Source organism: Anguilla anguilla, chromosome 5 (assembly GCF_013347855.1).
Source record: "Anguilla anguilla isolate fAngAng1 chromosome 5, fAngAng1.pri, whole genome shotgun sequence".
NCBI lineage: Eukaryota > Metazoa > Chordata > Actinopteri > Anguilliformes > Anguillidae > Anguilla > Anguilla anguilla.
This window is the reverse complement of record NC_049205.1, coordinates 13,675,956-13,692,688: the sequence shown is the minus strand read 5'-3', so window position 1 is coordinate 13,692,688 and position 16,733 is coordinate 13,675,956. Positions and strand designations below refer to the sequence as shown.

The 16,733-nt window shown below is 37.5% G+C and overlaps 1 protein-coding gene across 2 annotated transcripts; it reads right to left on the bottom strand.

Annotated features, from left to right (window-relative positions):
• Positions 1-399: 399 nt before the first annotated feature.
• LOC118228124 (T-cell leukemia homeobox protein 3-like) lies at positions 400-15,409 on the bottom strand. Of its 2 annotated transcripts, XM_035419436.1 has the most exons (4): positions 14,355-15,409; positions 4,336-4,573; positions 3,688-3,751; positions 400-1,063 (listed from the first exon to the last, which is right to left on the bottom strand). In XM_035419436.1, the coding sequence occupies exons 1-4, from the start codon at positions 14,845-14,847 to the stop codon at positions 818-820; spliced, it is 1,041 nt and encodes a 346-aa protein (XP_035275327.1). In that variant the 5' UTR covers positions 14,848-15,409; the 3' UTR covers positions 400-817. The 2 variants fall into 2 exon arrangements, with proteins under 2 accessions (XP_035275327.1, XP_035275328.1); XM_035419437.1 differs by lacking the exon at positions 3,688-3,751.
• Between the last annotated feature and the right edge of the window lie 1,324 nt (positions 15,410-16,733).

Here is a 16,733-nt window from a genome sequence, read left to right as displayed (position 1 = left end):
CAGCAGCACGCTCCAGATTCAAGACTGTGTGGTGTCTCATCGCCCATGCAGGGAAACATGGTTTTAGCCAGATAGGCCACAAGTGCATCACATTTTACTGGTCATAGAAAACAGAATTTCCACCCTCTCTTGTACTTATTGTTGATGTGAACGTGAAAATCACAGTGAGTCCAACAAGCAAGACATTACTCAACTTAGTACATTAGTACATTGACAGTGCTTTCCGGCTATCGAACATAGACTTAATCTCCCGAAAGCACACATGTTCAAGCGTGTTTAAAAACTGAACTCGCCACAGATGTGAGAGTACTGGAGAGGTGCTGAGAAAATGGGAAATGTGAACGTCAAACAAACTAAAACTTTTTTACTTTCTTTAATGGCATTTGAACACCCCATCATTTTGTATGCAGATTTGTTTGCACACATTTTATAAAAATTGATTGTTGTACTTCGTACAGTACAAAATACACAAGCAACACGGGTTAACTCTTATATTCTCTAACTGGCATTCAATTATCAACAGTTCAGCAGTTCCATTCATTGCAATGAGGGATATAGAAAGCAAACTAAAAAAGAAAGAATAGGAGGCACTGAATTTGTCCAGTCTGTTATATTTCTCCTGTGGTAGAAAAAAAGAGCTATGCACAAAGGGGTGGTAGATCATACCACCATGTTCTCACATATCGAATGCAGAATGTGAAAAAGGGGGAAGGGGTGTACATAGTTCATGTATGTGAATTTTGGACTGGCCCCCACCCCACTCCACATGTACGTCCTCTCGCCTCTGCCCACTTCGTGCCTGCCCCGTGTCTCCGGGTCAGACCAGGTGCGGATGGAACAGGGGGGTCAGACCACAGATGCGACGGAGGTGACGGAGGTGACCTTGTTGTCCTCGGCCCAGGGCTGCAGGTTCTGCAGGGCGTAGAGGGAGGAGTTGTGCAGGCAGAGGGGGTCCTGTTGGAGTGGCTGGGCCAGCGTCTTCTGGAAGGCCTCCTGCTGGAGCTGCAGCATCAGGCGGTTGGCCTGCTGCCTCTCTGCCTCCCTCTCCTCCGCAGTCTGTCTCCTAGTGGTGGGAGGATGGAAAGACGGGGGCACTGATCATTTGATTTTGTTTCACTTCTAGCTCTCACCAGACTCATTAGAAACTTGGAAGCTCATTCTTGTCAACTCAAAATATGCTCTGGTCCACACAACCAACTCAGTACCAGCGCTATAGAGTTATAGCTGGTTGGTACCACTGCTGGAATACACTCAATTGCAAAATCATGCAAAACACAGTTCATGGAGGACCGCATGAACTCAGCTTTCATTGTTCTAAATCATTTTGCTTATGCATACAGAATTTCAGTGAATTATCATTTTTAAAAGTGAGAATAATTATTCAAATTTAATAATGATTTGGAAAAGGAAGAGCAAAGCCCATCATACTCTACAGACAACCCTTTATAAATAGAGTTTGACACCACTGATTATGTAGTTCAGTCAAGAATATGCATCTTTGATTATTTGAAAGTTGAGCCAGACCCAAGATGTGTCACCCTCATCCTGGGTCTGTGCCAACCCCCCTCCCCCCTCCTATCTCAGTGCAGTACGTGCAGAACTTTCTTTGGAAGTGTTCTTTGGAAGGCATGTCTGTGTTGAAAATAGTTGCATTGAACCGTGGGTATGAACCTTTCAAGGTAAGACCTTTTTTCACCTGAGGGGAAAAATGGCTTATCTTTTTTTCATTTCTCAAAGTGGCTTCTGTCTTCATGGATCAGGTCCTCTCTTGTGCATATTTCATTTGTTTAAATACCTTGAAACCAGAAAATATCCTCATTATTCTGCTGGAGACACAAGGAGGAATGCAATTGCATTAGACCACTCCTTGTGCAAGAGCTGGATAGTTCATTGATTTGTATTTGATCTTATGAGAAATGGTGCTCTTGGTTATGTAAAACAAACAGTACTAAACTCGTACTGCCATTGCCATTTTGCCATCATAAAACATTTAAAAATGTTCAATTCCTTAGTGTAAACCCAAGATATAGATATACAGTATAAGTGCTGCTAAGCATATGTTTGTTAAAGCGATCGTGGCAATGCAATGATCACACTTGAGATAGTCTCCTATCTGAAAACTGCACTTCAAATGTTTATCAGAAGCACTTGACGCCTTGAAGCATATGGTAGCATTTCCATAAACATCAAGACTTGTTTCAATCCACTTCACTTTCTGTCCATGATGTTAACAATATGTGGTCAGTCATCCACAGAACAAGATATGCCTACCTATAAACCTCTGCTGAAGTATAAGGCTCAGTGGTGAAGTGTGTTTTATTGGACTCCAACTCTGTACTGCGAGAATACTCTTAATAAAAAATTATCTTATTAGTGAAAGTTTTGCTGTGTGCTGAGTGCCAAATTATGACCGTATAAACAGGCAGAAATGACCATGCATAAGATTTAATATATAATACATAATTCGACTACTTACTGCTAACGGTACTGCATGTTGTTCATTTTTCTCTGTGCGATTGTGCATGAAAAAATAAAATTCCATCAACACCAGTTTTTCCTCCGGGCATATTGCACACGCTAATTGATGTGCCGAATTTTGCCGACACTGCCGGGCTTAATATTGTTGATAAAGGCACTGCACCTCTCTGGCTCCTGGCTCATCCCGAGCCTGCTTTTTAACACTGCTTCATCCACTCTCCATTAGCCACACATAGCTGCAAACAGCATTAGCGTAATGCGATTTCTCGTCTGCTTATTTGATCATGCCCTTGTTACGCACACTAGCCGCACGCAGGCCCTTCCTGCTCGCTCAGCCCGTGTACGCAGCTTTCGGAGAGGGAGAAAAATCCGTAATTAAATGGCACCTAAACCAGGCCCTGAAATATGCGTGACTCGTATCCAGCCAGTTGTGTGTTCCGTTTGCATCGAAATGCTATCCGAATTAAAATGTTTGTTCATTTGATGTAAAGCTGTAGAAAAAAAAAAAAAAAAGTTTTGATGGGTTATATTTCGATATTGCCATAAAGGTTATGAACTCAGAAAGAATGACTATGATTTTAATTTGTCAAAATGGCTGAAGGTGAAGGGCACGTGAGGTAACACTTTCTACAGTATGTTCATTCATGCTCATGTAGACCAGCTAAATACTTGGAAGGGATGTATGCATGGCTAGTGTAGAAATGCATTTACTTCTACAATATTTTTAAATGACCTTAAATGCGAATGAGAATTGTTTTAATTACACATAAATTGAATGAATATATTTATTTATTTATTGACTTCACATACTGTAATTTAAAATGTCTCCATTAGAGCAATCTTGTTTGTTACCCCACTTGTGCAAAATGGAAGGTTTTGAAAAGCCTGCTATAATTCAATTGCACGCTCATTTATTTTAAAAGCACTGCCCGCTACACCTGGAGCTGCTGTAATTTCTCAGATGGGCAGTGGCCTCCATTAGCCAGAGCAGCGGTCAATATTGTCTTGCACAGTAAGGCCTGCGCACCCTTTTTAAAGCCAGGGATTTTTTTTTTCGTTCTTTCTTTTTTGCTGGGTCAAGTAATTTTGTTTCCTTATTTATTTATTTATTTCTGTTCAAGAAAGAGCCCAGCTCAGCACAGCTATATTATTGGCTTTTAATACCAGGAGAGCTTGAGGTGAATTTCCACGGGAATAATCAAATCTCACCCGTGTTTCTGTGAGCAGTCTTTTGTAGAGTTCTCCATGCATAAATGTTTCCTGGGCCTCCCTCCTTTTGAAAGATAACAAATGTCACCAAAACAAATGATCCCTCGACACAGATACTTGGGGAGCATATTCTGGAGTAATGGACCCTGTCATAATTGTCAAACTGTCCTCATAAAATACATTTCACATAGATAACCCTAAATTAACCTATTGCATTAGATTCAAGGAGTTACAGTCATTAGCTGTAGGGGAAATGCGCTCATTTGTCGAAATGCTCTCGGAGTTATGCAACATATCTGATTCAGGGTGAATCCGTGTGCACTATGCAGTTTGCTTGTTCACATCATAAGGTTAAAAAATATTCAGCATCAGGGTGCATGTGTACTTGTGCTGGTTTATTTTATGTCTTCACACTGAACCTCTGAACATGGATGATAGTCCATATTGGTTAATATGTAATATTGTAAGTTGTTGTGAGCTATGAAAATAAGTGCACAAGTACATGGATAAGGCATCAATTTTCACTTTGTTGGGAGAGTGAATTATTGAACTATGTCATTGTGATGCCCCAGTAATCAGTGCATAACTGAAAAGTAGATTTGAATAGAAATGATTATTGATTGTATACAGCATTAGTAGTAAAACTACCTCCATTTTGTCCTGCGGTTCTGGAACCAGGTCTTGACCTGCGCGTCCGTCATCTTCAGGGCCTTGGCCAGGGTGGCCCGCTCGGCCGACGCCAGGTACTTCTGCCGGTGGAAACGCTTCTCCAGCTCGCAGATCTGCACCCGGCTGAAGGAGGTGCGGGGCTTTTTCCTCTTTGGGGGCGTGCGGTTCTGGTACGGGTGCCCGATCCGTCGGGTCACGGAGAACGGGGAGAGCGCCGCTGCCAAGAGAGGTGAGGAGAGGCGGGGGTGAAAAACACATTTACCCACATTGCTTTGCATGATTTAAACACGGCTTCATTTTCATTTTCTTCATACCAGAGCTGAAGTGAGGTGAGTGTCCTGATTCAAAATGAAGGCAGTGCATTTCCTAGGTGGATGCTACACACTGGTTGATTTGAGTTAAGTTTCCCAGTTTACTCAGAGATCCGAGACCTTTGAGGTCATGAGATGTAAAGAGCTGCTTACAAGCAGTCTATTGAATTTCATTATTTCTTTGAACCATTTTATTCTGTTTCTTTTGTTTCAATTCAGTAGTGCACAGGATTTCTAGGCTATACCAGTGCATTTAATCTGATTGTGTAAAATGCAACATGAAGAAATAAAGATTTTTCAAATCAATAGAATGCATTTTTCTTAACATCTTACAGTACTTTTATTAACACAAATGCTGCTTGGATAATGTTCATAAAGACATTAATTAACATTAATTGGCAATCCTTTAACTGTATAGTAATGTACGGACACATCAAGCCCTCAGGCCCCACTGTCTAAACATAACTATTTTATTTTTCATGACATCAGCAATACCTTATGATACTCTTTTCTTTCTCATAAATTCCATGATATAAATAACTATAACTTCCATAAATAATCTCAATGCATATTTATGTAAGATTCCCATAATTATAATACAGCATATAGCCTCTGAGATCAGAAGAATTCCCTTTCATGCACATTATACTTCTTTGTTTTCCATTTCCTGTTTCTGATGTTTCTAAATAAAAAATCTAAATATTAACGGATTATAAATGATCTCACTTAATTCTTTAATTGCTCTTTAAATAGTCTTTGGGTATATGTCATCAGAGCCTGCGAGCTTACTGTGCTCATATCCACTGCTTGTAGTTTTTCCACCTCATTGTTATAATTTTCTAGTTTCCAGGTTATTTATTTATTTTAATTTCTATTTAGTATCTTCTTATCTCCTTTATTTTAATGTACTTAATTGCTAAGTGGATGTCAGATGATGTTAGGCATTCACAATTTAACAACCTTTCCAATAGTAACTATTGGATGATCTTTATTACTATAAAGAAAAAAACAATCCTTCTACACCACTGAAAAAGCATTTTGAACTATTTCCTTCCCAAAGAGCCTTTATTCACCCTTGCTTCCTTTTTTCACATTTTATAATATCCAAACTTTATGAGCTCTCCGAGTTGTGTTTAACTTGTCAGTATGCAACACATTATGACTTTTTATAATTTCTGGACCCTCATAGGCGTAAAAACAACAGCACTCATAATTACATAAGGATTATTACAAAAAAAAAAAACATATCAAAACATGACTCACTTCTCATAGAAGATTTGCATCTTCTCAGAGCTCCTGTTCTTATTTTCCAAATGTTTATTCTTAGTTAATGGAGGCCTAAGTCAAATCACCTCTTCTTTATGTTGTCATAGGGCACAATTTTACTATAAGTTTATTATCCAATCCCAGTTGTCTAATAACATAATATTATATAAACATAATAAGACCCTTCTCATTTTTCCTCAGTAATGTAATCCAAAATAACTTTGCATTTTGACGGTCATTTTCAGCAACACTTCCTTTAAAAAGAAAACAACTCTGTTATTAGTTTAATCCTTTCTGATCATTTTACATTTTACACCCAGCTGCACTGTATTCATCCCTGTCCCACGTATTCACTCCAATCTTCATAATAGCCATTTGTAATAACTGATAAACTGCAAGTTTGTATGCTTCCCATTAAAGGCACTGCTAATTACTGCCTAACAATACACTGTCCCCATTCTTTGCCAACAACCCACTCCCAATGACATTGAGCCCCCCTGAGACAATTCCGCACCTGTTTTTTTTTTTTTTTCTTTGGCCTTGGCGGCTATGCTTGGAGTAGTCTGTATTTCCCTATAACTGCTCAAGTACTGCAAGCCAGCAATGAGTCTAAGTTCCCATTTCAGTGGAATCCCTCCCACGTGGACGGGTATTACCTGTTCTGAATGAACCCCAGTGTCACGTATGCCTGATCCCCTCCTTTCTAAACTGGCTTTGGAGTGAAATTGTTACATGCATGTATGAAATCTTGCTTCACTATGCTGACTTGCGAAATACTAGTCAATTATGGAGCCTGTGCTCTTTCTACATTTCCAAATCAACAAATATTTCCTGCCAAACCTCAACCATAGCATTGGCTTCATATTACCTCCTCCTATACAGTATGTGATGTTCATACATCCAGTAGGACCCCATGCCCAAATATTTGCTCTCATGGAGCTTGACTGGCTGGCAAAAATAACAGAAGACAAGAAGTCCTCCTGAAGTTTTTTTTTAATTTTTTTATTCAACTGTAATCATACTACAGTTCATGCACTGCATTGGCCACATATTTTACCCCTACAGGAGTATAACTATTCATGTGGATTTTTAGGTATTTCCCAGACAGACACTACTGGGACTATCCAGCACACTGCACTGAAACAATATCCAGGTCAAAAGAAATAGAACCCGCTTTTTACCTAGTTAGCCCACTAACAACACATGTAACTGAAAATCATGCATACAAAAATATGCATAGAAATATATCTGGTCAACAGGCTAGTTACAGTGCATCTTCCAGGTGAATAATGAAGTCAATTGCTTAAAAACTGGGGGGAAAGTGGAAAGATCCCTTTGTGCCATGGAAAGCACTTTGAGAGAAAATCCTGCTTATTATGAGGATTGGAGACCTAAACTAACATAAACTAAAATTAATTTATGGTGAATGGAAATATATGCAGAGGGAAAGAGGCAGTTCAGCGCTACCTTCCACTCCAGCAGAGCAGGAACCTGACAGCTGTCAGAAACCACCAAAAGTTGGACACATTGTAGTGATTTTAGCCTCAGATGACATGAAACCCATGTAAGTTATTATAAAAGAATAGCAATTCGTTATGATCCTTATTTCATAGAAATAAATACAAAAGGGTTATGATAACCAACATTACTAGAGTAATAACTATAGGAATGTTATTTTTACTGAAAAAGTCTGAACATCTCCAAACTAATAATAAATCATCTGTTTCTTTGATGAGTATTGAATCCTGCATGTCTGCACACTGTGTTTCCAAGGTGTTAAGGCTGCTCAAGGAAATGACAAGGACAAGGGTTTAAGTCCTCTGCAATAGAACGTTATGATCTGCAATCAGAATGCTTCCAGGCTTAAAAAAATCAAACGCCAACAGAAATTTGTTGAAAGAATTTGTTCAATGATAATAATAATAATAATAATAATAATAATAATAATAATAATATTTCCTTGCCTCAACCACCACCAATATGTAGCATCCACCTGGGTGATACACAGCAGCCATTTTGAGTCAGGACATCGGTTTAATGTCTTATCAAAAAGACAGTCTCTGCTACACCACTGTGTCCCCATCACTGCACTTGGGCATTGGGGTTAATTTGACCAGAGGGAAGATCACCCCTTACTGGTCACACCACTTCCAGCCACAACTTAGTACCAACCAAGCCCACATTCGCTTAGTTTCAGCTATTTGTCAGGGGCAGGAGCAGGGTGGTATGGCTGCTGACTTTACAATAAACTGGGAACAGTTCATGTATGTTCCACCATTATTCACTTTGTATTGAGCTGCAAACATTACATAATATCAACACCATAGACACCAATCTATTCTTCCAACCTTATTGTAATTATTGTAATAAAACAATTGTGCTCCTTTGTTTGCAAATGTGTACAGTACACATTGTTAAGTATACTATTGAGTGCAGACAAGATAACATTTTGTCAAGAAATCCTCCATCTTAGAGGATTTCTCAAAGTATACATTTTGCAATGCTCCAAATTTCACGTCAAACAGCTCAACGGCAAAAAAAATGGACTCTCCATCACAACAACAAAGTGAAACCAATATATAAGTTTCTGTAACAATATAATTGATTTTCTCCTTTTCAGAATAACAATGAACACTTTAGTGTAATGACTTCTTTCCTTAGTAAAAAGGCATGAGCATAGCACTGTTAATTCAGCACATTAGTTTAATGTGTAATGTCTTAATATAAAAGAACGTTCACTAAGTCAGAGAATGTTCTCACAGGTTAATGTTTCCACAACTGAGTGCTGATAAATAACACCACTTGAATAAAAGACACGTTCTGTAATAACGTTGATTGAAAACCATGTGTATTTAAATTTAAAGTCAAACCAATGACCCTAAGCTCCAGAATCTCTATCCTTTAAAATGCCTCGTATGGCATTTCATACAAATAATGCCAGTGTGAGCTGAATATACATAACAGGCTTTGCTGAAGAAAGTTAGTTACATCTGCCATGATAGTGATGTATGAAAAGTTGTTTTTATTCATAGCTTTCGGCTATATACGTTCAATATTGAGGCCTGATTTAGTGAACAGCCTGTTGGCATCACCATTCTTTTATTTGTATGTTCAATCTTTAAAATGGTGTCATTTTTAAATTGATGATTATTTTATCTGGTTGAACGTAAGTACATTAGACAAAAACTGTGACTTGTTTAGGTCTCCAGAGCAAATAATAAGGCATCATTTTTTTTTTTTTTTACTGCTATGTAATTTCTCTAACGCATCATCCAATCAGAAGTGACATAAAGAGCAATGACCTCATTAGCACTGGCACCATCGGCTTCATCACTAAGAAGTATAGCCCAGCGTGATCCCTTCTGTTTCACTGAGAATTCACATCATTCTGAGCCCAAAAGATATTTTATTAGCTATGTGCACTTAGAGAAGTGCGTACTTAGAAGAAATGCACACTAAGAGATTAATCTCTAATTAGAAAGTCATTATCTTCCACCTAAAGGCACATTAACACTACGGATTCATGTCGGACAGGAAATAAATCTGCTTGCTTTGTATCACTCAGGGGTTTTGCCGAGAGAATACAAAATGGCCCGTGTGAGTAATGCAATTTGGCATCAGCATATCAAAAAGAAAATGCCACCTTGGAGAAATCGCAGCCTATAAGAAAATCATTTATACTTAATAACACCTCCCTATGACCGAGCTTCTCCGCCCCACTGTGGATATTACCTGCGTTTCAATCAAATAAATATATCTGTAAAAGATTCAAAGGGGATATTTAATAATGCAGGCTACATCTACTGCTATTTATTACACAATCAGGTGAAATATGGTACAATAGAACAAACACACATCTTGGCCTTTGGCCTGTAAAAACTGAGGGGCCTGAACTCTGACAAGGGTACTTCTGATAACTTATTTATGAGCTTGGTAGCTGCATAAGACATGGCATGAACAACATATACACTTATTTACAAATCTTAAATGCAATTAAACAGAAACAGGCCCTAAATTGTCAAATCAAAAGCAAAGTTGCAGTTTCTTGTAACACAATGTCAACAGCACCTTAGCTGTGGTCCTTCTATATGAATGTTCCAAATAACTTGAAATACTGGAGGCTACCACACACACATGAAGCAATAATAATAATAATAATAATAACAATAATAATAATGGTTATTGTTATTGTTGTTATTATTATTATTATTATTATTATTATTATTAATAATAATAATCTTTTTTGTTGTTGATAAACGTTTTTCTTTTGCTTCCCTCTTTATCATTAAATGTAAGCCACAGTCAAGTACGCATAGTATGCCTGCCTGTGCTCTCTCTGAGCACATCAGAAACAGAACAGAAACTGGCCTTCTCGGTGAAGGGGGCGTGTGGTCACACATAAAAGGAGTGAGTGTGAACATGAATGACATATCTGACCAGACATTCCCAGACAATAGTAGACGGAAGCCACGTCTGTACGAGCTTAATCTTGATTCAAGTCAACATAAAATGTACGTATCCCCTATCACAAATAATTTGCATAGAATTGTCAGAATTACATAGAAGTGGGCTACCTTTTAAAATGTAGTCAATGTGTGTTTAATTTTGTGTTGTACTAGTTCATGAAATATATACAGCTATCATTCTATCATTAGAATAAGCATCGATTGCGTTTTTTACGTGAAGGCATTGTTTTATGTTGGTGAATCACGCAACACAGGATTGTCTGCTTTAAATTGCATTGCGTAGTAAATGTTCAAGTTGCTGGTAATTTAAATCAGCGTTCAGTCTCTTTATTTTGTATGTAACATGTAAGGTACTCCAATAGCCTGCGGTACAAGTCTGGTTCTCGTATTTACAAATAAAATAAAGAAATTAAAAATGAGTTGAAATAAAGTCTCATCAACATTTTTTGTGAAATAATTTATATTTCAGATGCTTTCTAGGTTCATGTTAACAAGTGCTACATTGTATTGCGGTTAGCTTACGCATTTTTTCATGTCAATATTCAATAGAAAATGCTCTTCCTAAAATGTGGCGGCATCACTCCGGCCAGTGAGTGTCAAAAATATTTATTTTAAAGAAATTTAGCAAAAGTTTAAATGAGAGGGCCTAGGTGACTAAGAGTATTTACACCAATCCTTTTACCGTTGATATAACAATCCATAAATTTAATAATTAATGAGAAGTCTTTGTGAATATTTAATGTGTATAGAAATCCATATTGCTCTTCATTTTCAGCTCTGTAAATATATGACGTCAGTGTAGGTTATCTGCTAATAGCATTGGTATAGGTCTGCCTAGTTCCTAGTTAGCGCGTTGAAATACAAATGTAAGTGTGTAAAGCAAATGTTGATTCTTTTTATTAACACCACGTGCAGTTAATTTCATTTGAGTCAAAGTTTGCGTCAGTAGCAGAAACTACTGTTGAAATCTAAAGCATTTTAAGAGGACATTAGCAAAAGAGACATACACCTCTGGCAGTGGACCCTGTTCCGTTTCCACAGCGCTCCTGTGAATTTCCCTTAAAAAGCTGAGCAAAAACTAAAAAATTAATAAAAAAAGAAGCCATAACCAAAATATTTTAGTAGCATTATCCTTAGGCTATAACAGCTTTGCCAGAAAGCCTACTATTGTCGAAAGTCGAATTGGGGTAGCATGAAGGTAAAGTATGCCTCCTCTGTGTACACACATTACATGCATGCGTAATTACATAGCTTCAAAAATTAAATAAAAAAAAAAAAAACATTTCTTTACTGTTTTAAATTAGCAATAGGCATTAGGCAATAATAAAAAGAATGCATTAAGAAGTAAATAAGTAAATCACATAAACCAATCAAATACATAGCTTAAAAAGAAACCTCTATTCTCGTGGGGATATGTACAATTTAACTTTAATTGCAGTCTTTTTCACTTGGATGGTTGGTGGTTATATATCGTGGGTTAGGCAGTTTCATTCACGTACACATGACTATCAATGTGACAGTCAAACCCTCTCAGGTGATTTGTTTAGAAACATACAATCAATGCAGTGTAGGCCTACCGTTAATGCAGTTCTAATCATAACAAAATGCCAATAAGTTCACCTTTGTCAAAAGCTAGACCATATTATTACGTAAAATTGGTTCGTATGGCAAATTATTAGCATGATCCCTTTCGATATAGGGAGACCTGACAGGTTAAACCGAGGTTTGCTGATGCTTTAAATAGGCAGTATATCAGACGCAATTTCAATAACATTGTTGAATGAACACAGCGGTCTTCGTCTGTTTGTGCTGATAGCGATTCCTTGGGCCCAGATTATATCAAAACCATTGCTCTTCGGTGGCTTCAATAGCGCTTCGTTTTGCATTTATGTGTTTCGGGTTGTAGGCCTTCTTGGCTGTATGGGTTTTTATGTTGACTAGAACGATGAACCACCTTTAGGACCCTCATCCCGTCTCCATATCCTTTGCTTAATGCATAACCATTCAACAAGTCGGTTTGAAGTTGGCCATATACGTTTTCAAAATAGCTTATTAGTGTTTGAAAGACATATTGCAGCTTAATAAAATCTCTTACGTAAATACGCACCTTTGAACTCAGACCATAAAGGCGTAGATTAATTGCAAACAGATCGATAAAAGCCTTGTTATAATATATGCTATATATATATATATATATATATATATACATATATATATATATATATATATATATATATATATAATTAGCTTCTGTAGTAGTCAGACATGTGACATGTGGTTCATTGGTGAATAACGGTGAAAACTGGTGGGAGGCAATGTGACCATTTACATATAATTTCTTAATTAATATCCTCCACAGCTAAGGGGAGACAACACAATTGGAATGGGCTATGATCTTAATAATTAAAACAGACCGGATGAGTAATAATCGATGACTTCCCTCCACTTACCGTGGGATGTGCCCTGCTACGTGGGTGGATAATAAAACTCAACGATTATCTTATACAACATATTATATATATTCATTACTTTTATATTTTAATTAAAATAGTCATATCCGAAGCGGAAGTATGACTCCTGGTTCACCGTGTAGGTTAATTCCGTATCTAGCCCCGTCACAGCAGTCATGAACCTTAAAAAATATCTGAATAATTATCAGTTAATACAGAAGGAACCCTCTGCCACGTGTTACTTTTAATCACACAGTATATTATGTAGATCGTTGGGGGCTAATTACTGCTCAGTGTGTGTTACATTATGTCTACGCAATAACATAAGACTTATGTGTTGGCACAAAATACCCTATATCATTCGTTCATGATATGCGTTGCAGGTGACTTGTTTTTAGATCGCATGATATTGTAAACTGATTTTTTTCTCCTGCCTCCCTTACATTGGCAGTTTTGTCCAGCTGCACACACAAACAGATTTATGTTTTATGACTTTTATTGCAGCAAGCAAATATGATGAGGTGAGGGATATATTATACACTATATATATACACACACTATATTCATCTTTTAATTTATGCATACATTGTGTATGAAAAACATAAATAGCTTGCAAATTAATAAAGCGTAGGCATTTTTTGCTTAAAACTGAATCTAAAGTGAGTTATCAAGACTGTTTCTTAATCATAAATCAAGTAAAGTAGAATATTTACTGATAAATATGAATTGGCAGATTCAATTTGCATGTGTGTGTGTGTGTGTGTGTGTGTGTGCGTGCGCGTAAACTGAGTATATAATAGATTGAGATTATAGTACAATAGGTCTATATTCATTACCTATTTCTTTTGATTCAGTATATAGGCTTTTTATAGAAATGTTTCAAAACGAAAACTACCGTATTTGTATGGTTCAAAAAATAAAACCATATATATATATATATATACATATACAATAATGTATAACCCCATATACCCAACTAACGATTCTCTTAATTAATATATTTAGGCTATGAAATGTGTTCTTCAACATTCTAAGCCAGAATTTCCAGCCTTTAGTAACATAGCTATTATGGGGTAATTTAATTATTTTATTTACTTTTTATTTTATTATTATTATTATTATTATTATTATTATTATTTATTTATTTTTACATTATAGGTTTAAATGGACCGGTATGGCGGTTGACAAAGGGGACAATTGCTGATATTTATTTATTTAGTTATATAATTTATTTAGTTAGCTATTTCTTTATTTATTCGTAAGTTTGATTGTTTGCTTGTTAATGCAGTAGGTTATTTTTCATATAGCAAATTTCGAAATTCCCAAGAGACTTTTCACTGTTTATCAAGAAAAGATGCTTCCGCCGCTGTCCGTCGTTGTGACACCGCCAAAAATGTATGAGAAGTTTGGCAGTGCATATACATCACCGTTATAATGTGTAAAGTAGTCTTGGCGGTTATTTTCAGTTGCTAACTGAAACAACGAACTTGCTGGGGTCGTCTTACCTGTTAGTCTGTCTTTAGCAAATCTCCTACTGTTCTCCATCCAAGGAAAGGTGAAGTTACCCACGTTTCCCATGCCAGACATTGTTGGCACCGTTGGCATGCCGGTTGACATGGCGGCTGGATGAGTAGGGACGTGCGGGTGGGCAGACGGTGGCATGGGTCTGTGTGCTGGAACCCGAATCACCCCTCCTGCATTCCCAGAGTTCACATTGACGTTCATGTTCATGCTTACGTTCATGTTCATGTTCACATTGTACGAGCCCGGGAGTCCCGCCGCCATAGAGCAGGCCGGGTTGTAGACGCTGTTGTACCCATTGGCATAAACGTTGGAGGCTAGTTGGTAATCCGCTTCGGTGGTCCGGCTCGGGAGCATGCAGCTGCTGGTTTGGTCTGCGCTGTTCAATATCTGATCAATTCCGAAACTAATAGGCTCGTGCTGCTGGTGTGTTTGATTCACCTCTTCAATGCCAGTGTGCTCCATAGTTGTGTTCATATTTGCGCGTCGAAGAACTTATTTTTTCCACATAAATGTCATAAAAGATAAACGTATACATGTAGGATATCCTAAGCAATAAATCCAGGGCTACAAATATGCGAATGCATACGTTTTCTCTTGTGTAGGTAGCAAATCATCTGAAGTCTCACTGTGCAGTGAGTAACTATAGGACGTCCAGAAATAGTGCAAAATATTAGGAACAACTCACCGTAGATAATCCATTGCAATAATGCGAAATTCGCTGTCACGGAGCAGTAAGCACTTCACTGGCTTCGGTGTAATGATAGAACAAAACATAATGAAACTTCTCAAAATATAATACACGGTAAGCACGATGTTTCTGAGAAGAAGAAAAAAATGAAAAATAAAAATAAAGAAACGTAAGATGCCAAGTTGACAGGGAAATAGGTAGTCTATCTAAAAGACTATGTCGACACTGAAGGTTTGCAACAATTACTCAAGCGAAAGAACGGGGTGCTTTCCGTGTAACGCCATCATACCATTGAAGATAAATAAACGGATTCACCCTGCCATGAATATTAATTGAGAAATCGGCTATTATTCTACTTAATGCTTCTCGAAGAGATTTTGAGCAGGTGAGGCGCTCTTTCTGCCAAAACCCCGGGGTTCACTCCTCCATTGGTTATTGGATTTCCAGATAGGCAGGGTTACGGAGCCCTCACCCATTCCTTAAAGGGACAGATTCAATTTTTGTAGGCCGTATTCAACGAGCATCAGTTCCAGTGATGTTTATCAATGTTATTCTGTGGTATATGCTCTTGGCAAAGCCTACAAAAGACATGATCAACAATAATAACGCCGATATTACCAATCAGAACGGTGCTGATTAAGTACCAAGTAGTTGTAGTAGTAGGTGCAGCAGCAGCTTCATCAGCAGTAGTAATAGTAGTAGTAGTAGTACTAGTAGTATAGCAGCAGCAGCAGAAGTTGCACAAGAGTTGGATACGAGCGTCTGCCAGGTGATTGTAATGTAATGTCATGTAGCAATAGCTGCAGTAGTAGTAGTAGTAGTAGTAGCAGCAGCAGCAGCAGTAGTAGTAGTAGTAGTAGTAGTAGTACTTTTGATGTTGTTGTTGTTGTAGCAGAGGTGGTGGTGGTTGTAGTGATAGCAGTAGCAGTAGTAGACTAGTAGTAGTATTTTCCCGGTAACAGTAACAGTATAGCTGTAGCCTAGTATTTTGTCGTGGTGAGATGTGCTAGAGCAAGGTAGTTTCGTCGAAAGTACAAAAGTCATTCGCTTGCTTGGTGATTTTTTTATTGTATTTTATTTTTTGTAAGTGATTTAAAGGGTGTTTACGACGCAAGTTTAAAAACACCACGTTTTTGAAGATTAAATCATTTGTCATTTGTTGAAATCGCACACGCGCGCGCGCGCGCGCACTCACCCACACACGCGCACGCCCACACCCACAGACATAGATAGTATAGCTATATACTTAATTTATTTAGTCTTGCTTTGTCGATTGTTTTGTTATTTAAAAATATATATTTGTTATTACTTTTAGAGATTTAAATTTAAATCTCTAAAATTTAAAGTAAGCTTGGATAAAGCCTACCTCTTGAAACAGTTATTGTGAGGTGCATCTTTCAGATGGATATGACCACTTATTGAAATTAGCAGGACCGTTCACTAAATTTATGCACTTGTTGCTATAAATAAGAATTTATTTTATAAACCCGACTGAAAATTAAATTCACAGTGGTTCACGCAAATGTAGCCTATCTTCAAATGAATACTTCAGTTTCAAGTTAACTTGTTTGTAATAAATTGCCTTGCCGTTACATAATTCGTTTATTTAGTCACTAAAATGATTAGTGCTTTTATCATATTCCCTGTTTGATTTTCAGACTGGCCTATTCTT

Coding starts and splice junctions, on each gene's coding strand:
- LOC118228124 (XM_035419436.1), bottom strand. CDS start 14,847: ATGAACACAACTATGGAGCACACTGGCATTGAAGAGGTGAATCAAACA. Junction 4,574..14,354: donor TGCTAAAGACAGACTAACAG/GTAAGACGACCC, acceptor CTCTCTTGGCAG/CGGCGCTCTCCCCGTTCTCC. Junction 1,064..3,687: donor GACTGCTCACAGAAACACGG/GTGAGATTTGAT, acceptor TCCCACCACTAG/GAGACAGACTGCGGAGGAGA.